The 25,519-nt window shown below is 32.2% G+C and overlaps 3 protein-coding genes across 5 annotated transcripts in view; 2 read left to right on the plus strand and 1 right to left on the minus strand.

Moving 5' to 3' along the window:
* The window catches only part of LOC18035856 (pentatricopeptide repeat-containing protein At1g80550, mitochondrial), a 2,676-nt gene extending 2,125 nt beyond the window's left edge, over positions 1 to 551 (minus strand). The window contains exon 1 of the mRNA XM_006427456.2: positions 10 to 551. Within this exon, the coding sequence (XP_006427519.2) occupies positions 10 to 481 (472 nt within the window). The 5' untranslated portion in view covers positions 482 to 551. The remainder of the gene's footprint in view (positions 1 to 9) is intronic.
* An 812-nt stretch (positions 552 to 1,363) lies between these two features.
* LOC18035857 (3-isopropylmalate dehydrogenase 2, chloroplastic) lies at positions 1,364 to 6,515 on the plus strand. 2 transcript variants are annotated; one of them, XM_006427457.2, is made up of 12 exons: positions 1,364 to 1,639; positions 1,919 to 2,048; positions 2,146 to 2,257; positions 3,219 to 3,294; positions 3,423 to 3,511; positions 4,229 to 4,315; positions 5,096 to 5,212; positions 5,334 to 5,441; positions 5,579 to 5,632; positions 5,753 to 5,905; positions 6,079 to 6,176; positions 6,300 to 6,515. In XM_006427457.2, the coding sequence occupies exons 1-11, from the start codon at positions 1,417 to 1,419 to the stop codon at positions 6,151 to 6,153; spliced, it is 1,224 nt and encodes a 407-aa protein (XP_006427520.1). In that variant the 5' UTR covers positions 1,364 to 1,416; the 3' UTR covers positions 6,154 to 6,176; positions 6,300 to 6,515. The 2 variants fall into 2 exon arrangements, with proteins under 2 accessions (XP_006427520.1, XP_006427521.1); XM_006427458.2 differs by having other exon boundaries at positions 6,325 to 6,515.
* Positions 6,516 to 12,388: 5,873 nt separating this feature from the next.
* Positions 12,389 to 17,632, plus strand: LOC18036369 (BRCA1-associated protein). 2 transcript variants are annotated; one of them, XM_006427461.2, is made up of 12 exons: positions 12,389 to 12,733; positions 12,981 to 13,096; positions 13,881 to 13,989; positions 14,165 to 14,288; positions 14,830 to 14,927; positions 15,456 to 15,562; positions 15,667 to 15,913; positions 16,010 to 16,063; positions 16,181 to 16,324; positions 16,469 to 16,533; positions 16,818 to 16,872; positions 16,975 to 17,632. In XM_006427461.2, exons 1-12 carry the CDS (start codon positions 12,488 to 12,490, stop codon positions 17,119 to 17,121), a joined length of 1,512 nt encoding a protein of 503 aa, XP_006427524.1. In that variant the 5' UTR covers positions 12,389 to 12,487; the 3' UTR covers positions 17,122 to 17,632. The 2 variants fall into 2 exon arrangements, with proteins under 2 accessions (XP_006427524.1, XP_024036323.1); XM_024180555.1 differs by lacking the exons at positions 13,881 to 13,989; positions 14,830 to 14,927.
* The last annotated feature ends 7,887 nt before the right edge of the window (positions 17,633 to 25,519 follow it).

Consider the following 25,519-nt stretch of genomic DNA (forward strand, 5'->3'; position numbering starts at 1 on the left):
CCACAAGATTACAATAAGACACCTCATCTTTCAACCCAAACTCATCCAATTTATTGAATGTCCCCATTGCTTCATTAACAAGGTGAGCTGTTACATAACGCTTAAACATGATACGAAACGTGGCATGATTGGGAATCGAAGATGGGTTATCTTTCATGCGGTGAATTAAGTTCCAAGAGAGATCGAATTCGAAGAACTTACCCAGGATGTCAATTACACTATTGTAGGTATCAGTCGTATGAGTGAAGTGGCAGTCGGTTTCGACCCAGTTGAAGAACTCGAGGGCGCGTTTCCAGTCATTGGCGTAGCAAGAGAGGGTCTCGCGTACTGTGCTTTGGTCGAAATTGTGCGGATTTGATTGGGGTTTTGGGTTTTGGGAGTGGAAATGGGAAGCGGAAGGGAAGAGGAACTGGGTTGGAGCGAGAAGAGAAATTGTGCGACGAGTGGTGATTTGTGAGAGCATTTGTTCATTTAGCTGCATACAGGACTTCAGGTTCAATTCAAATTTGGAACTGCAAGCAGTGGTTTCATAGTTTGTACCAAAGTGGTCGTGTTTAATTATTGCTTATGGCTATTTTGTTTTTATAATTATAGTTATTTTTGGGTTTATTAATGGAATAATGATGTATGTACCTAAAAAAAACTATATAAAAATAATTAAAAAATCTATAAGAAATAAAAAAGAACAATTTTGTAGCGAAATTTCTTTTATTTAGTAATAAATTTTTTTTATCCATAATGATGGTGTATTATTTTTTTATACTAAGTTTTGTGCACATAGTACTATTATTATTTAAAACAATTATAAAAATAGTAAGTAGTGATTTTTATTTTTAAATTTTTCTTAGGGTTATATGAGGTATTATAGTTGAAGATGAATCCAAAAATATATGTATTAGAAGTCTATTTATTTTAGACTTCAATTCTTTTTACGTCGTTATATTAAGAGAGAAATATAAACACTAAAATTTGATTATACACCGTAAGCTTGTCGAAATTTAAAATTTTGAGAGACGTCTTCATATATACAAGGAATTTATAATTTTCTAATAAGAGTTTTTAATTTCAATAAGGCTATAAAATAATAGTGCGGCTGTTAGGATTTAATAGTTTTAATGGTAGCAATATTTTTATGTTTTTTTATAATTGAGATCCCATTACATACTTAACCGATAGAGCTTATCGTACTTTATATAATAAAAGGAAAATATTATGCGTTTGATTACGATTAAAAAAAAAACAATGTATAACAAAGATTTTAAATTTATTTTCTTAAATTATTATTATTATTTTCTTTTTCTCACGTGTAGCACGCGGGGGATTGAAAAAAGAACGCCAGTCCAGGTCAGCATAAAACTGAAAGAAAGTCTCTCGCTTAACCCACCTTCTCTTTCTGTCTTTTGTCTGTCCAGCAAAATGGCGGCGTCAGTGCAGCTGAATGCGAAGCTACTTGGACCCGCGTTTATTGTTAAACCCGCAACCAAACAGTTTCTTAAACCGGCAAGAATCAGGTGCGCCGCTGCTGCCACCGCACCACCCACCAAACGGTACAGCATCACTCTACTCCCCGGCGATGGCATCGGCCCCGAAGTCATCGCCGTCGCCAAAAACGTCCTCAAGCTCGCTGGCTCTCTCGAAGGTTCTCTCTTTCCTTCTCGCTAAATACATTTCAATTAAATGATTAATTTTATTTGGAAGTATTATAATCCATTCGTTGCTTAATGATGTTGGACTCATTAACATTGAGAATTGTATACTCTTAGTCAGTAAATTTGCTTCTCCTTTTAATAGAATTGTGAATTCTTTTGGTTTTAGGTTTTGGATTTTAGCTGAAAATTTTTAAATTTTTATGACTTTATGAGTGTCCACTGCCAAACACTTTATTGATTGATGCTTTATTTTTAATTTATGAGATTAGGGATTGAATTTGCATTCCAAGAGATGCCAATGGGGGGATCAGCCTTGGATTTGGTTGGAGTTCCGTTACCTGAGGAGACACTTGCAGCAGCGAAGCAATCTGATGCAGTTCTACTTGGCGCAATCGGAGGGTGCTTGATTGTTTATTATTTTTTTTGGATGATTTTGTGATTTAAGTAGTTTATTTGGATTTTTATATATATACATTTACTTATTGTTGTGTCAAAGGTATAAATGGGATAAAAATGAGAAACATTTGAAGCCAGAGACTGGATTGCTTCAGATTCGAGAAGGTCTTAAAGTCTTTGCAAATTTGAGGCCAGCAACTGTTTTACCACAGGTAGTATTTGGTTTAGCTGCAATTTACGAAGTTTTCACTCTTTCACTGTACTTGCTTAGTTCTGGAATCTTCTGTATACAAATTTGTATCAGAATCATTTGTATAAAGATATAAGCATAATTTTGCAAGTTCTCATACACTTGCATGTAAGATTCAGAAGATTCACATTAAGAGTCACTGGCTTAATTTTTCCATCAAAATGAAATTGTATTAAATAATAGGTCATAGTAACTGCATTAAAAGTGTCATAACAAGTGTATTCGCTTTTTATCAAAGTTAAATAACTCTATTGCTGTGTTAAAAAATAATAATAATAATAATAATAACAAAGAAGAAATACTTGTTTTGCCTCTCATATATGTAAAATGATGCCTGTCATAGCAAATAATCTTTTGTAATGCCAAATTAAAGTTTAAGATATCAAATAGGGAGGATTCAATAGTTAAATCATTGTAAGTCTTGCATCATTCACTATGTTTGGCTTGATATTCATTTAATTTAAAGTGATATATGTTGAGTCAAGACTCAAGCTACCAAATCCTAAACTTTTATATGACTTGAGGAAAGATTTCTTTTTCTTTCTTTCTTGTAGACATACTTTGTTTTTCGTCTGCAAGATGCTTTGTATTTAACCAAGTAATCTTTATATAAGAAAAAATTTAGAAATTGCCTCAAAACAATTTATTCAATCAAGTTAGCAAATTTTATGCCGATTATGTATGAATGATTGTATTAATTGTAGCATGATTGGCATACAAAATGTAGTATGGCTCATCCAAATTAAATGGAGACTTCTACTTAAAGAATAATTATGTGGGAGAGAATTGGTTAAAATTGTTATTTATTTGAAACTTTTTGTGTGAACATGTGTGCCTTTTGATTTCTTTTTAAACAAAACAGAAATTAAAAAATTCTGGATTTGCTTCTACTTGAGATGTCTCTTTCTGTGTTACTCTTTCAGTTAGTGGACTCTTCCACTTTGAAGAAGGAGGTTGCTGAAGGTGTTGACCTTATGGTTGTAAGGGAGCTCACCGGAGGTCCGTGAGTATTCATTGAAGTGAATCACATGAATTGGCTCTTCTCCTTTTCTGTTTCTCCCTCTTTCCTTTTTCCATTTTCTGTTTCCTGGGAATAACCATTGCATGATGGTATTTCCTGTAAATAGGTATTTATTTTGGAAAGCCCAGGGGTTATGGTGTTACTGAACATGGTGAGGAGATTGGCTTCAATACAGAGGTTTATGCTGCCTATGAGGTAGGTTTCTGATGAGAGTTCTCTCTAGTAACTTCCTCTAATTGCTTTGTACTTTTCCATTGTTCTGTACATGCTGAGGTCAAATAATACGATGTCAAATATTAATTACAATGTTGCAAATTTAACTGGTCTGTGTTGCAGTACTTTCCTCTCTTTACCCACTTCTTTGTCTCCTCTTGTATTCTCCTTGATTGATTCTTATTTAACTTACTAATTTTCTGCACTTTCACTTTTTATTAAAAAAACTATAAAATATCTTCATCATTGCTGTTATCGTCATTATCACCGCTAAGTGGTTGTTAGTCATGAAGTAAAAATGAGTTTGATTGTGATCAATTTAAATTTTCCATCACAAGTAGAGATCTACTCAAGGAAATTTTTCATTTGCATGAAACCTGTCATGTACGGTTGCATCTGTGAAGCTTTGCCAGATCTATAATAGTTTTGTGAAGGTTGTCTGAAAAAAACCATTGTTGTACTTTTCTCAATGTATGAAATTTGAAATGATATAGAGCACAAATAGCAACTATATTATAATAGATTTCTGCCGCTGCAGATTCTTGTTTGTTTGTTTTTTTTTACTGTATTAGAATTAATTTCTGCCTCTGCAGATCCTTGTTTCGCTTTATAGTTGTTTTTCTGATCCTTTTCACTAACTTCTTTTAGCATTTTTTACATAAATCATTAATTAACATAAAAATGAAATGGCATTGCCAGGTGGATCGTATTGCTCGTGTTGCTTTTGAGACTGCTCGGAAACGTCATGGAAAACTTTGCTCTGTTGATAAAGCAAATGTCTTAGAGGTAATGGTTTATATGTTGAAACAGTTTTCTCTTGTCATAGATAGTTAGACTGGAAATTTATTTTGTATCATTTAGCTTTACATTATGTAATTAATAAGGTACCTGGCCCTGATGGTAGCATATAGAACTGAAATGATTGGACGAAACCTTAAAATATGGTATACTTTTGCTAAAATTGTTGTGGTTCTTGAAAATCTAACTTAATATCATTAGTTGGTGGCAGAGTGCGGGTGGATTAAATTTAGACTGTGGACTCAGATTTTGTTTCTGTCTGCCAACATTCATGTTGGTAGCTAAATACTTCCAAATTAATCTGAAAAGTTCGTTTAGAATTGATTATCTGGTCATTCATCAGTAGTCTGTTAATTTTTTATTTTACTTAAAGATTCTGTCTGATTAGTCATCTATATTAATCTTCTACAGACTTATATGATTTGTTGTCAAAATTAAAAGTTCTGCAAAAAAATGATCTCATATCATCTTTTAGCAACTTTATGGCTGAAGCCTGAAAATATGGAATGGTATGGTGTAACTGGTTCTCGAAGCTGCTTAATAGGGCATTTGTAGCAATATACTAACTCAGTAATTTGTTTACTTTACCCATTGTGTTAAAATTATGTGTGAGGATCAAATTATGGCCTATTATAAACAAGCTACTGAATCAATTAAGTATGTGGTTGCATTAGGGTTGTCTATATAAATATATCTGCTGACCTGTATACAATATTTGCTAGTCTTTGGAAGCAAAACATATTTCTGGGTGTTTAATTAATTGTCCAGGCATCAATGTTTTGGAGAAAAAGAATCACAGCAATAGCCTCAGAGTATCCTGATGTTGAACTCTCACATATGTATGTCGACAACGCTGCAATGCAACTTATTCGCAATCCAAAACAGGTTATAAATTGTGCATACTTTATTATCAATTTACATGAAAATCCTTGACATTTGGACAAGGAGAAAATTTCTGTTCTAGATCTCAATTTATGGGAAAATATTTAATGATGAAATATTGCAGTTTGATACAATTGTGACAAACAACATATTTGGTGACATTTTATCTGATGAGGCTTCAATGATTACTGGAAGTATAGGAATGCTCCCATCTGCCAGTCTTGGTGAATCGGTATGGTTAATCATTTTATCCTTTTCAAATTAGTTGTTCAAAATGAATTTATTCTAGTGCCATAATTTATGTTCTATAGGGAGTCCATGATATTTTTTTTTTCATTTTACATATGTTGAATGTATCTATTTGTGCAGGGACCTGGACTCTTTGAACCAATACATGGTTCTGCTCCCGATATTGCTGGACAGGTTGAATATCTCTTTCAGTCACATTTTTTTGTCTTTCTCAGTTTCCCTTCTTTTGTCTAACATTAAGGGGGAAAAAAATTTGGGTGCATTCAATGTGGAATTTTATGACTAAATATGCAGGATAAAGCAAACCCATTGGCTACTATACTCAGTGCTGCCATGCTTTTGAAGTATGGCTTAGGGGAGGAACATGCTGCAAAGAGAATTGAGAAAGCAGTTTTAGATACTCTAGATAAGGGGCTTCGAACGGGTGACATATACTCTGCTGGAACTGTAAGTATTTTATATTCATGACCTGCATAAATTACTTTTATTCTGTTTGCTTTTTCTTCTTATCCACAGTATAGCTACAAGAAATGAATGAACTTAGAATTGGAGATTTGATATCTTCAAGGTTATTGCATAAATTTATATTGACAACTTCACCCTCTCACTTGCTTCTACAGAAATTAGTAGGATGCCAGGAGATGGGCGAAGAGGTTTTGAAATCAGTAGAGACTCAAGTTCCTGCTGCTGTTTAAATTAAAATCGGACTAGCACTAAGGTGAAGGTCTCAAATCTCAATGGATTTTATGATTTCTGTGCTTTCCAATATGAACTCTGGGGCCAGAAGCCCACAATAAACACTTATATTGTTTCTCACTGCATGATTTTTCCATCCTTGTAGCTATTAAGCAAATTATTTACTGCAGGATGCTATAGGATCACGGCTTTGTAATCTTTTGGGTGGTAGATTTTTGGTTGATAAGATATTGAGTTGGTGTTGCATCTTTTCCGTCTTTCTGAAACCGCCTTCATCTGGAGCTGTTGTAACATGGAATATCATTGTGACGACTTTTGGAAAATAAAAGCAAGTCTTTCAATTTGCGGTTTGTTTACAGTTTGCTGTGGTGTCTCAATGTTGATGCAAATTAGAAAATCAAATTAAAATTGAAATCTGTTTTTGTTATTAGTTAGCACTAGCATTTTCTCACTGTTTTTTATTCTTTGTCAATCTGAGTAACAACAGCCCTCAGCATAATATATGATACGTTACTATTGATTATACAATTTTTATAACCAAAAAAATTAAAACAAAAAAAAAAAAAAAATCTTACAATACATGCTTCCGCGATTCCTATCCAAAGGCGCCAAAGAGCCAATGTTCATGAATCTCATTTTGGCACTGTCCCATGATAACCAACAACACGATCAAAGCAGCCACCATGAACGGCAAGAATCCCTCAGAGAAGCACCCATTGAAGCTACGGCAACACCCATTGGAGCGTGGTGGTGAGAGAGAAACTCCGGTTGAAGATAGGCATCTAACCAACATTACTAGGGTTATTGACATGGCCAGAACCGCCAAATGGGTATTGTCTTTCGTGGATTCTACGTTAAACTCAAAAGAGAAAAGCCACGGCACGAGTAAAAGAATTAAAGTCACTACCACGAGAAGCAAAATTGGCAATGGCAAAGGGTCTAGGGCGAACATGTCGAAGATGGTGGAGATTCTGCTTCTTGTTGTGTGAATAGCCATTGATAATGCTGTTCTTGAAGAATGCAGCGGTTGCGAGGAATCATTTCTTGGGTTCCACGAAATGAAAATTCACAAGGGTATTGGGCAGTTGAGTGAGATTTAAGAAGAACCCACAAAGACGGTTATAAATTCTGCTTAAAATGCGCGCGTCCAAGGGGGTGTTTTTGAAACTGCGGGAAGCTACAAAAGATTTGTTTTTGAAATAAAAAAGATTATTTAAAGAAATAGTTGTGGAAATTTATATTTTTATTGAACTAGTAATCTCTAAATAATATGAATTAAATGATTTCAAATATTATTAAGTGGGAAATTTTAGTAGATACAATTAAATGATTTCTGAAAATATGATATTTTTTGGTATTGTAAAACTAATTAAGGATTTGAATTAAATGAAAATTGTTATCTTCATTTTACTTTTTCATACAATTGAAAACCATAATGTTGTATTTTATTTCTCATATATTGTGAACTAGCTTAAATTAACATAATCGTCTACGTTTTACCAAATTAATACGTAACCAATAAGAATAGAAAAAACTCTCCGTAAAACCCGTAAGACCATCATTTTAGGATCAGTTATTGAGCCTAATTTTATCCAATTTTATTAGAAAAACTTGGGTTTGTGTATAATTTCTTATACCCGTTGATCGGACTGGTTGACTATTGATATTTATTTTGTTAATTTTTAATAGTTATAATTACAGCTAAATAAAATAAATAATTTTTTAGGTTGACGAAGAATGGCTGTTGGGAGCATTTTGTCGGCAAAAATTCTGAAGAAATCCATTTAGCATTTGCAAGTCGAAGCAGCATCTACTGTACGTATCTTCATTGGAAGAAGAATCTACAGTTTCTTTACTTTAAATTTACTTAGGAATTATTTCATCTACAATTTAGAACGTTTGTGTTCAAACTACATTTAGCTATCTCATCACATTATTCTTCGAACATTTGGCAAGTTTTATATTTTTCTCTTCTTTAAATAGGTTTAGTATCTCTATTTAGTAATACATTGATTAAAATTGAATTTAACAATCATCAAATTATAATTAGAATGGGGCTATTTGAACCCATCAAAATACTCTTTCCACCCATCTGCTAAACCCACCCGAAATTTAAAAATTATTATTTTACCATACAAACCCTCTTAAATGCCAAACATACACTTGTTTAAATAAATTTTTATGATATCATTTTCTTAATAAATAAAAAAGAAAATGGGAAGAAAGCCCATGCTTTCTCTTTCTCTCGCTTTATGGACCTCTCCTTCTCAATTGAAATCACAAGAACTCAATCATTGGACCTTTGGTCCAGTGGCCAAAACCCTACACTTACAACTGTGAGGGTAGCGGTTCGAACCCTTGCGATGCATGTAGGGGCTTATTTCATTCTTTACTTATATTATATAATTAAGTTAAAGTAGTCTTCTTCCTTTCGAAATGTGAGTAGAGTAGACATCTCTTAAGTTAAGACAGTTTTTTCCCTTTTAAAATGTGAGTGGATTAGACATCCCTCAAATATTTGAGAGGATAAAATCTAGGCAGTGCAGTGGAGTAGACATCCCTCGAATATTTGAGAAGATAAAATCTGGACAGTGCTCGAAATGTGAGTGGAGTAGACATCCCTCGAATATTTGAGAGGATAAAATCTAGGCAGTGCTATATATAAGAATTAATATAAACTAGTCTCAGTAATTGTCTGATTGTAAATATCAGTTGTAAATCTCATATAATATAAGTTGTAATCTGAACATTAGTCTCATGTAATTCAAAAAAAAAAATCACAAGACCTCGACTACAGATGCAGTAGTGAGAAAACAATTTGACAGTTAATTGAGCATTGTAAAAGCATATACAACATTTATTTTCTCCAATGATCAAACCAATTCATAGAACTCGAAAAATATAAGAATTGCAAATAGAGTTTTACCTCATGTCTCTTGTTGTTGTTTATTTAGTTATAACATCATGAACAAAAATATAAAAATAATAGAAACCGCAACAAATTGCAATCATTACTCATTGAGAGGTTGGCGAAGAATGGGGAAAAAAATCCTTGAAGCACAATAAACATTTTTTTTCCCAAAGGTGTGAACTTTTTAGCAAGCATTTTCTTTAATTTCGTTGATTAAATTCGTCTCGATAAGTTGGTTTTGCTTCTCCGTGATGATAAATTACATTTAATGTTGCAAAAATTAGTGTTTGGGACGGACGAACATGTCGACTCTAGGCAGAGATTTGTGTAAAAAGTAACTAAAATATTTTATTTAATGATATTATCATGTCCTTTTTGATAAATTACTAAATGGATATTATGGTAATAAAATTGATTTCGAAAAAGTGGGTGCTGAGAGTATTTAAATGGATTCAAATAACTTCAACCTTATAATTAACATTTGCTTAAAATTAAAAATAATTTTTTTAAGAAAATATTTTTGAATATTGTATTGCACGTTTATCTATAACTAAATAGTTAAGATATCTTTTTTTGCTATTTTTTAAATATATGCAGGATGTTAAAATATATAAAGGGACATAGGGGATAGCCGAAGGGAATGAGCATCCATACTTTTTAACCGGGAATTTTATCCCGTACCTGTTCAAGCCCACAATAAGTAAGGATTAGTGGTGGGGATGTTCTCCACCAAACAAGTACCAGCACAGTACTCGGCCCATTTTCATTCCTAAGTGATTAATGTCGAATATGTATGATCAATTTTAATAGATTTATTTGTTGTGTGATCAATCATTGCGAAAATGGATCTAATAAAAATATGATATTATGGATAAGTATAAAAATATTTTTATTTTATATCCTCTCAAAGTAGATTTAAGAATGTATTAAATATTTTTATCGGTGTGTAGACTGAGGCTCTGTTTGGTACAATTTTTCAAGTAGAACTTATTTAAGTATAAATTTTGGTAGTAGAGTTTTTACCTAAGAAATTTTAGTTGTTTAATTATCAATAAGAGTTTTTATTAAAAATATATGAAATTATTTTAATAGGCAATTTTTTTTTAATTATGTTATGAAAAGAATAAAATAAGATTGTTAAATAAGTAGATGATATTTTAAATATTTTAACATTTAAAAAAAAATTCAACCTCCACTCCCAAAAGCTCAAAATTTGAGTTTTTATTAATAGAGACAAAATAACTTATTTAAGATACAAAAGCTCTACTAAAACAAAACTAAATAATAATAAAAATAATGATAAGAGCTTATGAGGTTAAATAAGTACATAAAGTCATTAGATAAGTCATACCAAACAGGCACTATAAAAATAGTTAAATTAAATATTTAAATGAGGATAATTTTATTATTTTAAAGAGTGTACATAATAAAATTTAATTATTTAAAACTTAAAGATGAGTATACAGAATAATAGAGTATTTAGAGTAATATCTAGATTTTAAATAATCCAGCCTCTTTTTAATTATTTTTCTATACATAGAATTTGTGTTACGGTGTTCCATTGTTATTGGGAAATTTACAAAAATAACTATAAAACTTTTGTTATTTTCACAATTAATCCTCTCAATTTTTGTCTATCAACATTAGCCAAACACACGCTTTTCTCCCCAAATTACCCTTCTGAACTTGATCGAGAGTTTCGGAACTGCGAGTTGTGAGTGAATCTGATGACAGACTGCCTGTCGCACGAAGTTTGGTGCGACAGATTGCATGTCGCACCAAAACTTAGAGCGACAGGTGCCTGTCGCACCAAGGCTTGGTGCGACATGCAATTTTGGACACCATAAATCCACTTAATGCCTCTTGGACAAAGCTAGAAACTGCAGAAACTTTTCATGCTCCTGCTGCTTATCCTTGAGCTGACTGGATACCATGGACAAAATCTCAGCACCTCTAGTTGTTGTCCAATGTTTAGCCAAGGTGTCCACAATGGCTTTGCTAGTCAGGGCTGTAAAACTTAGCAAACTGCAGAAAGGGTTCCACGAAGGTCTCCAGAACAATAAAGAGATTGTTGACCTCCGAAATCGGGTTGAGGCATTTGCTTCCCAGTTTGCAATGCCAGGATTTGACACCCTCTGACGAATTAAATGACACACCTGCATGCATTTGTGACTTCATTTTTGTTGCTTCTGTGGCATGTGCATGGTAACCTATCCATTTCAGCTCCCACCCTCGTCCCCATTTGTTTTGCCATTCATCCACTGTAAATAGAAATAGGTCACGATTTTGCATATGTTGCCAAAATTTTACAGCCGTTATTGGTTCCCCAAATTGCCTCCAATGCTGTTTCTTTGTATCTTGGTACAGAATAGATACAAGCTATTCCTTTTCCAATGCATTTGTGGAGGCACAGCAAAAAACTGACTTATGAGATTCTCCTGTATACAATAATGCTGTCTATTTTACCTATTTTTAGCCTGATTTGTATGTTGTTTTCGGGATTTAAATTTGCTAATCGATGATTCGCGGCAGCATTTAGAGGTGAAAAGCTAAGGCTGACAACTAATTGGAGTCCTTTTTTTATTGCAACTGTGGTTTTCCTTCCCCTGTTTAAATATTGTTAAAGAGAATGATTTCTTGTGATAATATGTAGCATTGACTAGTGGTTTTGAAAAAGTCATGATCCAACACACTGCCAGTGCCATACCCACAGTTTTGTTGCAACATAATTTTGCTGCCAAAGATCAATTCCTCATGCTTGTAGCACAGTTGGTTTTTTTTTTGAATTATTTCTTTTTAACTAGATATTTTATCGGTGATTTTTTTTTATCTGTTCCTTGTTAATTTTATCGGTTAGACATTCAAGAGAAGAGAAAGGCATAGAATACTTCATGTCCTCTGCGAATTTCTAAAAGTAAAAACTCAAATGTATGCTGTTACAAGTATAATCCGTTGAAAGTATGGTATGATTATCATTCCCTTTCCCTCACTACATTAAGCTTCTACATTAGCCACCGCCGATGAGTGCTGATGTTGCCGCCGACGCCGCCAATGATAGGAGCTTCTTCAGTTTGGGAGAGATGGATGGAAGAGAGATTGTTGGGGGAGAGATGAGAGAGAGAGTTATTTTAATCTCAAATAATTTTTTATGACTAATGTTGATAGAAGTTTGTTTGGGGGTTAAAGATAAAAAAAGTTAAAACTTTTATAATTATTTTTGTAAATTTACCGTGTTATTTTCTAAAACATTATATTGAATTAAATTTATCAAAATCCTTCCCTACCCACACTGTACATTATTAATACTATATTCCTTTCAAAAATTATTTTTTCTAATTCTTTCACCAGTATATAAACCCCACCGCCATTTCTTTCCTTTACCTCCATCAAATTTTGTTCAAATCAAACAAATTCAAAGAGCCATGTCATCCAGCTCGAGCACAGCAGTTGTCGCGGGAGACGACGAACCATTCCGGCAGCCGCTGCCGGAGATGATCTCTGACGACGCATCAGCTTTTGACAACGCAGCGACTCAGACCTTCGCTTTCTCTTCCGGAAACCCTCGAATCGAAGAGACACGTGGCGTCATGCATCTCTTCTCCAGCAGCAGCAGCGACAATAGTAATGACGGCGTTGTTTCCTCGCCCTCTCCCAATCGGAATCTCCCCGTACTCGCATTCTCTTTCAACACTTCTTTTGTCCAAAATAGAAATTCTCTATTTTTTATTTTGAATTTTGAATTAATTATACTTGGTGCTTTTTCCTCATTTTGATTCAGTAAAGCAGTTGAGGAGATAGTTGCAATTCTGGTTTCAAGTAAAAAGTGAAAAAAATAAACAAATCCTCAAAAGCAACTTCGATATTTAATAAGTTTTAAAAAATGGAGAATCTGATAATTGTTTTGATGTTTTGTAGGTTGGAAGGAAACCCCTCGTGTGTGTGCTTGGGGTGCCGAATCACATGACATATGCAGATTTTTGTCAGTTTTGTGCTTCGTTTATTCAACATATACTGGAGATGCGAATTGTTCGGTACAAAATTTTCATTACAAATTAATAATTAATGGAATATTGTTATAAGCTAGGAAAAAAATATCGATGCTTGAATATAGTTCTTATAAGTATGATAGTTGTTTACCTTCCACAAAGTGTTAGGGAATGCCAGCTTTAGGGGACAAAGATAGTTTGATTGCAAATTACATGATACATATTTTTCCTCTTTGATGATCAGCATACTCTCATTTTTCATCTCCTCATTCATATATTATAAATGATTTTATCAAGATGGACTTCTCTATTTAAAATGAAATTGATTCAACATTATTTCGTATATACGTCGAAATATTCTTATCTCTATATGCTTCATAAATCAAAATTAAAATGTTTGTGTAGTGAACCAATGAATTATTGGTGTGGAAGAAATGATCATTAAAGTGCAGGTTGGAATAAGATACGAGCAAACACTGGCTTCCATTATTGTTAAAGAGATCAGAATGAGAGTCTGATTAGTAAATGTAAAATTAATAATTCATAGAAAGAACACATTTTAGATTCTGCAGATTGTGATTTGATTACTGATTCTCTAGATCTCCAAAAGTAAAGGACTAATTGCTAATAGATACATATGTATATTGTACTTCATGAAATAAGTGGCACACAATACAAACATGAAAGTTTAGCTTGATCTAACTGTACATGATATTTTAGATATCGTACATTTCATGAGAATCTGCCTTTGTCTGAAGCAACACCATAAGTTCTGTACAAGGAATGAAGTGACTGTCTTATCTAATTGATGGATAATGTGGTGATTTAGGACTGATGGGATGGACGATCAATATAGTGTTTTGATAAGATTTGACAGTCAAGATTCTGCAGACAAATTCTATCAGCATTTTAATGGTAGACAATTTAATTCTTTGGAGGTATGCTTTGATCTCAATTAATTGTAGTATTAGTATTGAATTGTGATTCAAGAAATCATTGGAAACTAAGAAATTGTGTAAAATGGTGATGTGAGTAGATTTTATAGATTCTCCTACTCAATGTAGTAATCTCTCTATTTCTTTCTATTGTTTTTGGTTTTAATTTTTTATACAGGAAGAAGTTTGCCATGTGCTTTTCACGGTTGATGTACAGTTTACTGGTTATACTGGTTCCCTTGAGCACGTGCAGCCTGCTCCTGCAAGCTCAACTGAGCAGCCTTCATGTCCAGTTTGCCTTGGTATGCTCTTTTGATTCAATTATAGAACATTGTTTTTCTCTTGTCTTGAAGTATCATTTCCGAAACTGAGTGGTTTGAAACGTTATTGTATGGGAGCCAAAATTATAAACACTGTTGAAACATGATTGGGAAGGGCAAATTAAAACTACAATCATAAAATGCTGTATCTCATCTTCATTGACGTCTTTGAGAAAAATGTTGAATTTCAGCATGACCAGAAGATTTTCTTCACTAAGGGGAATGCTCTGTGAGCTATCTTGGCATCCTGCTTTCCGACTTGTTTGTTACTTAGTGCAATAATTATTTGCTTAATTGATTACATACACACTGAATTGTTCTTTGTTGATGATAGTCTTCCGATCAAATGTATGTGTCAATGGTCTTTGTTCGTTGATAATCTTCTATATTTTCTGTTACAACTTGAGACCGGCAAATAGAGGGATGTAATATGTATTATGATTGAAAAAAAAAAAATTTTGCCTCTGAGAGGAGGTAAACTATATAATGTGTCATAGTGGTCTAATATTTGTTTGATACACAGAGAGATTGGACCAAGATACCAGTGGAATTCTCACAACTATTTGCAATCATTCTTTCCATTGCTCTTGTATCTCAAAATGGACAGATTCGTCTTGTCCAGTAAGTGATTCCAAATTTATGTTTTTTTTAAAATTTTTTTTTCATGTGGAGCGGTGATAGTTTCTGCAGTTTAGGCACTTGTTTAATAGTGGATATTTATGAAGACTATAATATGAGGTCTTTCTTCTTATGCCTACCCTTGCTTGAGAGAAATTTGTCCATACGTTAGTTAATAATTCAAGTTGTGTTGTTTAATGATATATTCTTTCTCTTTGCCAACTTCAGGTCGAAAGAATCTTTGCCCTATTTTTATATTCATTATGGCTATAGAATATCTTGTTTATAAATTTTTAAAAAAAAGGAAGAAGAATTATGTTTATAAATTTTTCTAAGACATATTGGGGCAGACCTGTAGAATAAATACCACATGAACTACATCCACAGCAGAAAGAAGTTCGCAAAAGATGAAAGCAAATATTAACTGCAAGCGAACCTCACTCAAAAAATTTACAATGAAAATACAGCAATGATACTAACATATTCCTTTTTTTTTTTTTACAATGGTTAACTTGTCTGCTTTTTGTTTAGGTGTGCCGATACTGCCAGCAACAGCCAGAAAAATCAATATGTTTTGTATGCCAAACTTCTGAGAACCTCTGGATGTGTGTTATATGTGGTTTTGTGGGCTGTGGGAGGTATAGTTTCAATTTTATTTCTGACAATTTGAGTAGGCATTCTCCCCCATATTTCAGGGGTGGGTTTCCTTTTTCTCATATCCATACTGAAGAGATTGATGTAGGTATAAAGGAGGACATGCTATAATACATTGGAAGGAAACAGAACACTGCTATTCTCTTGAGTTGGAAACCCAGCGTGTTTGGGATTATGCTGGTGACAATTATGTCCACCGCCTAATTCAATCCAAAACTGATGGAAAGCTAGTTGAGTTGAATTCCCATTGTTTGCATGGTAAAGATAATTGTGGAAGTTGTGATTGTGTAGATTCTGGAACCAGTGATGCTCTTTTAAGCAGTAAAGTTGAAGCGGTAATATTTCAGTTACTTTTCTTTAGAATATGCTCATAATTAATTGATAACACATTCCTCCATCTTGCAAAATTCTCATTTCAAATTCATTCATAGATTGTCAACGAGTACAATGAACTCCTTGCCGCCCAACTTGAAAACCAAAAAATAGTAAGTGCACTCTTCCATTTTCATCAATTTCATGAGTTTACATTCTGAGCCTATTCTTGTTCTTGGGCTCAAAGTTTAATTTATCATATCTACAGCTTGATAAACTGGTTTTTGTAGTATTATGAGACTCTGCTGCAAGAAGCCAAAGAAGAAACTGAAAAAATAATTTCTGAAGCTGTTAAGAAGGCTATTGCTCAAAAGCTGCAGAAGATGCAAGCCAAACTGGATAGATGTGTGAGAGAAAAGAAATTTCTTGATGATGTAAGTTCCCTTGCTGGTTTGGAAGAGTGGCTTAAATGATAAAAGTTTCATAATTGCTGGTTCTGTGGAGTGGGTTAAATAAATATAGATTTTAAGTTAATCCTTCATTCTTTTGATACTCAAATTTGTGGTTTTTGCATGCAGCTCAATGAGAATCTTTTGAAAAATCAGGAGATGTGGAAAGCAAAGATTTCGGAAATTGAAGAGAGGTAAAATCAGTTTTAAACAATATTTTTGACCTATGTGGTTTAGTTTGTGTTTCATTTAGTACCAACAAACGCGATATATGAGACCTGGGATTAATGGTCTCTTCCAATTGCCTTACATGACTTCTTTTCCAAAGGACTTAAATCTTTCTTTAATCATACTTAATCCCATCTCTTAATTCTTATCATATTCAACTCATAACAATTTTAGATTATTGCTAGTTTGTAGAAAACTTGATAGATTGCTGTATACACTATTTCACGGCCTTTAGTTTGAACTTATTCAGGGAGAAAATGGCTTTGAGAGCGAAGGATGATAAAATTCAGGACTCAGAAGCGCAGGTGAGAACTTTTAGATCTTGCTGTACTAATCTATTCATATACAAACATGAACTTTTAGTAGGCCCATGATCATTCACTGGTTTATTTTTTGTCTACTTGCAGCTTCGGGATCTGATGGTTTATCTTGAAGCAGAGAAGACGTTACAGCAATTATCAATATCAAATGAAATTAAGGATGGTACAGTACTGCCAATGTCGGTAGAATCTTCCACAAGTACTGGGACCAAGGGGAAAGGAAAAAAAATCTAATAGCTGAAGAAGAAATTGGAAGTTTTAGGATGGGTGGTCTCTTGTTTCGAATCCAGGCACTGCTCGGGTTTAACATTTCTTGTTTTCAGCTTATCTTCAAATCTTTTCTCTGATTTGCTAGTTGGAGAGGTTATGGCGCAGCACCCTCTATCTTAACTCTTTTAAGCATTTGAATATTCCTTTTCAAATTAACTTTTCAGCTTCAGCTCAAAGGGGAAAGTTCTGCATCAAAATTCATCAGATGCACCTTAGATGTGTCAAGAACAAGTTGCTTGGCCGGAAATGAAGTTCTTGTAAATACTTGCATAGATGACCTCGCAGGAGTCGATTATTTAGATGTTCATGTTTTTTGAAAGTGGATTTTAGGATTGCGTGTATGTACAGAAATTTGGGGATTTTCGATAGTGTGTTATCCTAAGTTCAGTCCACATATTTTGTTTATTATTACAACATTAACTCTATCCGTAGTAACAAAAATAACATAAAATACTAATTCAGGCCTTGTTCTTTAGTTTCTGGTTCTAGAGCTTTTTTTTTTCCCCGAAGTCACAAAATCTTCATTAATCAAATTCTTCAAACTCTAATGAAGATTTTGAAACGAAAGTTGAAGACTTTGGGTCTTGAGATGTATCGACTTCCCAAGGTGGGATTTGCCCTGGTAGAGGATGGAAGTGAGGGAGAGTGTTTCGAGAGCTGAGTCAGCACGCCAAGTCGACTCAGGACAGTCCCAATTCAACCCATCGCCGAACAAATCGAGGGTATTGAGATGTTTCAGCCTCCCAAGCACTGGTGAGATTTGAAAATTGAAAGACCCTCCATTTATCATGAAATGGGTTGAATGGGACTGTGGAGTGTTGAATCAGCACACCGAGTTGACTCTGGACAGAATTGCTATTTTAACCCAGAGACGGTGGGTTGGGTCCGATCACCACATTTTCTATTTATTTATTTTATAGTGAATATAAATACATACTTTTAATAAATTAAAAAATTTATTTATTTTATAATAAGAATAGATATATAATTTCAATAAATAAAAATTAAAAATTTAAATAAAATTATTATCATATTATAAATTATTTAAATTATTTCAAAAATCGTTTGAAACAAAATCTTGAAATTATATTAAAATTGAAAAATGTTTGAAGAGAGCCGTTTCTTAAGATAGAATAGAAAATATGACAATGTTTTAAGGTTGAATAAAAATTATATTATAAGATTTTCTTTTGGTTATAATTTATTTATATCAAGTAAAAATAAAAAAAATTAACTAATATTATAATTGATAAAACAAAAATTATTGATAAAATTAAAAAAATATTTATATAAAATAAAAGTGGGGTGGAGAGTACAAAATTAAATTTCATCCTTTTTTCTATTTTTTATTTTATTTTTTAAAAAAATTAAAAATTTATCTGCTCGTGGAACCTAGGGATGGCAAAAATCCCTACGGGGACGGGTACCCTAGGGGATTTTCCCCATTCGGGGAGGGTATGGGGATAATTTCATACCCAATTTCTTATTCAGGGAGGGGACGGGGATAAGGTGGAATATTTATATTATTAAACTTTTAGGCCTAATTAACTAATTAAAGTCCTAAATTTTTATTTAGGACATTAAAAAGACCAAGTAGATTCTATTAGCCAAACATTTTTTTTTAATTTTAATATTCTTTAAATATTTTAAACTTAAATCTATTTTTTATTTATTTTTAGATGTTATAATTGCCCACAGCGAATCACAATTTTAATATCTAATCTAATCTAATCTAATCTAATATTTGCTTTTAATTTGCTCCGATTTAACTATTGTGTTGTAAAGGGAATAATCCACATTTATAAAGTGCCCACGCCACCATTGAAAAAGTTAATTTTGAATCTAAATTCGATTTTATTTGTAACAATTTTGTATTAAACTATTAATTTATTCATAATAGTTTGTAAAAGAAGTTTGTATTCCTTGCATGTTGCGTTACTTACTAATTTAATGTGTGTGACTTTTGTAATAAATATTAATATAAGATATATTTCGAACTTTACTTTTATTTGAATTTTTTATTTTAATATGATTAACTCAAAATTGAAGAAAAAAATATATTAGTTATTCGAAAATCGGGGACCCTCAGGAATCCCCTGTTATTATTCGGGAGGAGATGATGATTCTTTCAAATAATTCTGACTGGGACGGGGACATACATAAAATATCGGGGATGAATACGGAGAGATCGGTCCCCTCCCCTCCCCTCCCCTCTCCTCCCCATTGCCATCCCTAGTGGAACCCCAAATCCAAATGAAATTTTGCTGTCCCTAGTTATTGGCCTCGTGTAGGCTACGTTCATGAAAAGACTGCAGGTGATGGTTCCAGTCTTCCAGAGGTTACCAAACATAAAGAAAAGACAAGTACATAAACTATTGTATGCATCGAAACAGTTCTGTCCGATGATCGACATGCATAAGTGGAGGGGTTCTATTGGTTAGCACTCAGCAGTAGTTCCAAAGCACGGCTCCATCAATAAGAAATGTGACTGTGCGGATCCAATCCAAATTTTTTTTTTTTTTTTCTTATCGAATTGTTGATTGGTTTTGTATTTATTTACCTCCCCCAACCAGCCTTACTTATTGTTTTTGTATTTTAAAAAATGCTTCAAAATACTTCTATAGTTAAATATATTATAATTTTATCTTTACTTTTTTTTTTATAATAATACTTCCATTAATATTTTTAACATTAATTAACTTATATATAAATAATTAGTAAATTAACTAATAATTATTTATTAGTAAATTAACCAATAATTATCAATGTAAAATAACTATTATTTTCTGTATTTGTACAACATTCTAACTAATAATTATTTATAAATAAATTAATATCAACCAATTTAAAATAATGTTTAGTATCTTTACAATAATCTTACCGATTATTATTATAGGAAAAAATTAATTTACCAAATTAATCCTACAAGGAAAATAATAATATAAAATTTTGTGTAAATTTTATGCTATTTTTTAGGTTAGTTTGATAAATTGTTATTATTATTTTTTATTAATATCCCAAGAATATTTAGGGTATTATTGTGAAAGGAAAGAAAAAGTAAGGGTAGGACTTAGGAGTGTAATATATTTAACAATAAAAGTGTTTTAAAATATTTTTATAAATATAAGAACTAAATAGATATTTAACAACTAAACAAATATTTATCCATTACTAAAATATGGAAAAATATTGAAAAAAATTAAAGTGGGTAATTTTTGGGCCTATATTTTTAGACGCTGAAGAAAATTAAGCTCATTAGCAAGATACACAGCACAAGAGTCGCAATCATGAATTTACCCACGCTTCTGCCTTGTTCTTAAGAATAAAATTAATGCATTATATTAATTGAGAACTAATTAATTTAAATTTAATTAATCATCATTCTTATTCGTCGTTCTAAGTTTTGAACCAATGAGTTCTTTATGAATTAGTGACTGAATTCTAAATTAATCGACAGTCTTAGCGAACTCGTTTACCAGTTAGTTACCACTAATTATTTTTCCATTAAGTTTTGTCAGTGACCTTGAAGATGGCGACAATTCTAAACCAATTAGAGTTCTTTATGGTATTAACAAAAATTACAAGGGATCTCAACAAGAATAACCCAAAAAGATAATGAAGGATGATTGTGGGCTTGAGTTTGGGCCTTGCGACATGTTGGGCTAGTGAAAGCTCAATCCATGGTCATGAAAAACAACATTTCTTGGAAGAAAAGTTGATTAAAAATGTTTTGGGAGTTCACTTGATTCGCTCCTTCAACGTTTTCTTGAATTTCAAGTAAACTAAATGCATTGTAGTGTTAAGGTCGTTAGAAATATTCTGAAGATTTTGATAATTATCGTAAACAATTTCAAAATGATTTATGCTTTTGAAAAGTTGTAGAATAATCTTTTTTTAAAATATTTCTTAAAAGAAAAAAAGAGAAGTACATGTTATTAAAGAAATCAAAGAATTTTGATATCAACTTAGGCTTCAGTTGGTATAATTTTTTGAATAGAATTTATTTAATTAAAGTAATAAACTAATAATTGCAGAGAAATCTATAGTTACACTGAGGTAAAAAAAAAACCAGCAAGTAATAATTAATATTTCATCATTATTTCCAAAATACCTTCATCTATATTTTATGGAAACAAATTGGTAAAATAAAAGATAATTTTATCAACCATATACAAAATAATTTGAATAAAAAATAAAAAGCTAAACACAGTTTTTGCAACCTAAGATGTCAAGACAAATATCACAACTAGTGTATATATTTCAATTTTGTTGGTCGACTATACATCCAATCAATTTTAAATCAGTGATTATTCCTAAAAGAGATACATTCTTTTTCGAATTCTAGAGTTCATTTTTATCCACTTATTGTCGAGGATTCAATAAATTGATTTTTTAGTGTTTTGCAAGATATGTGGTACAACATATGATATGGAAAATATTCTTTTTCCTCATTTCTTTTTATATAATATATAAATTTATTTAGTGGACTCCAATATCTCATGTCATTGTTCTTTGATAATTATTTTTTTGATGTCTTTCTTCAACTAGACATAATTCTAAGAAATATTATCATTTTACTATTAAAGTTATTTTGATATATCATGTCAGTTAAATATGGCCAATGGGCCGGGCGACACGAGGCACGGCATGGGCACGACACGTGTATATACAATACGGCATGACACGAGCAGGCACGCACGAGACTAGAATTTTAGGCACGCGGGCCTTAAAAACATAACACAATTAGAGATGGGCCAAAGCACAACACGCGAAAAGGCATGTAATAAGCACGCTTCATTGGTGAGCTAAGTACGTGGCCCGTGGGCCAAAGTATATTAAAGTAAAAATTTTTAACGAAAAAATAAATATAAAATATCATGATTTTACAAATATATTGAAATTAAAATTTTTAATATATTTTTTAGCATAGGCTTTTTAAAATTAATTTAAGTCCTAGTTTAAATAAATATTCTAATTTTTTTATGTTTATAATTTATTAAATGGATAAATAAATATCATGATTTTATAAATGATAAATAAAAAATTTTACGACATTAATATTTCATTTATGAAATCATAATTTAGGTAATAGTTAATAGAGATATGTTTCATTTGTGAATGAAATATTTTTCATATTTATGCACAAAAAAATAAAATTATGAACAAAATATTTTTATGATAAATTAAAAATTACATTTTCATTCAATGGAGTTTGTGTGCAATTATAATATTAGTAGTTCAAATAAAATTAGGTATAATTGTTATTTTAGGATTGTAGTTTTATTTTTCATTAATCATTACTATGATCTATGAAATTATTATTATTATTATTAGGCTGGTGGGCTTAAAAAAGCATACGAGGCACGTGGGATTGAATAAAGCACGCCAGACACATAGGCTTTTTTAGGCATGCTGGACATGTGGACTTAAAAGGAAAAAAAAAAGTTGGTGGGCCTTTTTTGGGGCACAGCACGAGCCTGTGCCGGGCCCTTATAAAAAAGTGGGTACGGCACGACACGACACGACCCACTAACCATCATTAATGTCAATGCTATGGTTTGCCGAAAAGTATATTTTACTACCAAACGTTTACGCCGTTATCAATTCACTACTATTCCATTAAGAAAACGTTAATATTTAATAGAAAATGAGTTAAAAGTCGATTTTACCCTAAGAGTTTAAAAGACAATTTTACTCTTTGTAATTCAAGTATTAATCATAACTAAAAACAATAACAATTTAATTAAGGAACAAACTAATGAATAATAACCATTAAAAAAGAAGTCAACAATAACGATTTTAGGGTTTAATTTCCTAAGTCTTTAATATTTAATTATTTCCCTAAAATGCAGCATTAAAAGACAATTTTAATGCCCTTATAGATGGAAATGTCTTTGATGCCCTTATGACATCAGCAAAACATCAGTAAATTTTTAACGTTTTTAACAGAATGGTGGTGTATTTATAACAGCGCAAATGTCTGGTAGTAAAATGCACTTTTTGACAAATCATGGTACTAACATGATATGTCATAATAACTTTAGTAGTAAAATGATAATATCTGATGGGTGTCGAAGCCAACAAAAATAAATTCCTACTCTAAATAAATTGTGTATAGTGATTGAGCAGGGTCGTGTCCACAGAGATCGGTAATTATTTAAATCCTTTTAAAATGCAAAACATAAAATGGGGGTTTTGTTGACAATAATAAAAATCAAATTAAAATAATAAGAATGCAAATTAAAGTTGTAATTCAAATTGGAGAAAGCTCTGGTTGAAGGAATTAACTCAGCTTGATTCGACTACCAGAAAAATGGGTTTAGTTCCTCATAGAGAGAAGAGAAAAATTAGATCTAGGGTTTCTTTTTCTCCAATCCCTCAATCCTCTTTTTTCACAATAGATTCCTCCTTTAAATACTCTCTCTCTCTTCTCTTTTAGAATTCTATTTAAAATAAAATCCTAATATCTGAAATATTAAATTCGTAATTACAAAAATAACCAAAAATACAAAACACGTTAAACTAAAACTGCAGGTCCGCAGTTGACAGCACGCGCCCACGCCTTATCAACAAAGTTCTTCTGACGCTCATAATTTCTCCAAGAGAACAATCATCCTTAAACATCATCTTATAGCTCAATTTTATCATCAATCAATAGAATTGCACCTACAAAAGTAAAACACAAGTAAATCACTATTATTAAGTGCAAAACATTGATATTAAGGGAAGTAAATAATGCAAAACTAGTGCATAAATTGCACTCTAACAAATTCCCCCACACCAAGATGATGCTTGTCCTCAAGCATATAACTCAAGATTAATCTCAAATCTCCACTCAATTCTCATCTCAACTCATCCAAAAACAATTTTAAGCAAGCATACCTCAAGAAATTAAGTCGATCAACATTCGAGAGACAAGGATTTTAAAGCATAGAATTTCATAAGATAGAATAAGAACATTCAACCACCAAGAAGATCCATTCAAAATTCAAGTGCAACAAGATTTAATAGCCCTCTCAATAACTTCACTCCATGCACTCAAAGTGTTTAGGGTGTCATTTATTCACTCAAATCAAATCAAAGAATGCTATTACCATAAGCTTGCTCATATATCACATCTCAATCCACAAAACATGAATAAAATGCAAAAATCTAAGGGTCTTAAAAGGGTTGTAATGGGGTTAAATAGGTTAAATGAAAAAGAAAGGTCTATGAAAGAAAAAGAGATCAAAATGAGAAGAATGAACTCATTGAATGAACTTATGATATCAAAATGCTTATTTCTACTCAAGTCACCACGAATGTAAACATTTTTTTTTTCGATTTTTCTTTTTCTTTTTCTTTTTTTTTTCTTTTTTTTTTCTTTTTTTTTTCTTTTTTCTCTTTTTTTCTTTTTCCCTTTTTTTTTTTTTGATGAATCAAATAAAAGAAACGAACCTTGCACAATTTAATTCAAGCATAATGCTTGTTGATCTAATTGAGAAACTTTAATACAAGGTAGAAAAAGCAGCAAAATATATCCACATCATATGATCCTATTACCTTTCAAGAGGCCATCAGTTGTTCAGAATCCTTATCTTGGCTACATGCGATTAGATGGGTAATGGTTGTTGTGCAAATTTTAATGTACTCGCAAGCGCACGAATCTATTGTAGTATAGATCTATGGTGACGAGTGTCGATCCCACGAGGAGGTGGATTTTAATTGTGTAGAATTAATTTTGTAAATGGGTGATTGGATTTATGGTGGAAATGATTTGGAATATGCTAAAACTTAAATTAAAATGGCGAGAATAAATTCTAAAACTGGAATTGAAATGGCGAGAATGAATTGAAGAGAATTCTATTGAAATGACGTACTTGGGTATCTGGATCCGTATCAACATGCATCATGGGCTAAATAATCCGTATTAATGCCAATTAAATCATGAGGGGGGAATCCACACCTCATGAACCACGCTCTAATCAATATGGTGCTAAGGGCTTATCGTGCCAAATAATAATAACCTTATACTAGAGAGCCGGTGTAACCAAGGCGGTATCTAGACAAGACTATTATTATTTGTCGACGAGAAGTCAAAACATCCACAAAAATTAGAGGGGAAGAGAAAATAAATTTACCAAATTAAGCCCATGACACATGTTGAGACTTCACCTTCAACCCAAGCTTGAAAGAAAATTAGCCACTCATAATTGAACTAGGGGCAAAATGGAAATTTATTAAAATACGAAGAAAATACAAGATGGAGAAGGAATTACAGAAAATGGATCCCAAAAATGGATTCAGAGATATCAAATTAGGGGGGGGAGGCCCCCTTTTTATAGATACATGGAGTAAATCATGGCCATCGGATTAAAAATAG

Source organism: Citrus clementina, unplaced genomic scaffold, assembly GCF_000493195.1.
Source record: "Citrus clementina cultivar Clemenules unplaced genomic scaffold, Citrus_clementina_v1.0 scaffold_7, whole genome shotgun sequence".
NCBI lineage: Eukaryota > Viridiplantae > Streptophyta > Magnoliopsida > Sapindales > Rutaceae > Citrus > Citrus x clementina.

Coding starts and splice junctions, on each gene's coding strand:
- LOC18035857 (XM_006427457.2), top strand. CDS start 1,417: ATGGCGGCGTCAGTGCAGCTGAATGCGAAGCTACTTGGACCCGCGTTT. Junction 2,258..3,218: donor CAGCAACTGTTTTACCACAG/GTAGTATTTGGT, acceptor TTACTCTTTCAG/TTAGTGGACTCTTCCACTTT. Junction 5,442..5,578: donor CTGCCAGTCTTGGTGAATCG/GTATGGTTAATC, acceptor CTATTTGTGCAG/GGACCTGGACTCTTTGAACC.
- LOC18036369 (XM_006427461.2), top strand. CDS start 12,488: ATGTCATCCAGCTCGAGCACAGCAGTTGTCGCGGGAGACGACGAACCA. Junction 12,734..12,980: donor CTCCCAATCGGAATCTCCCC/GTACTCGCATTC, acceptor GATGTTTTGTAG/GTTGGAAGGAAACCCCTCGT. Junction 16,064..16,180: donor AACTTGAAAACCAAAAAATA/GTAAGTGCACTC, acceptor TGGTTTTTGTAG/TATTATGAGACTCTGCTGCA.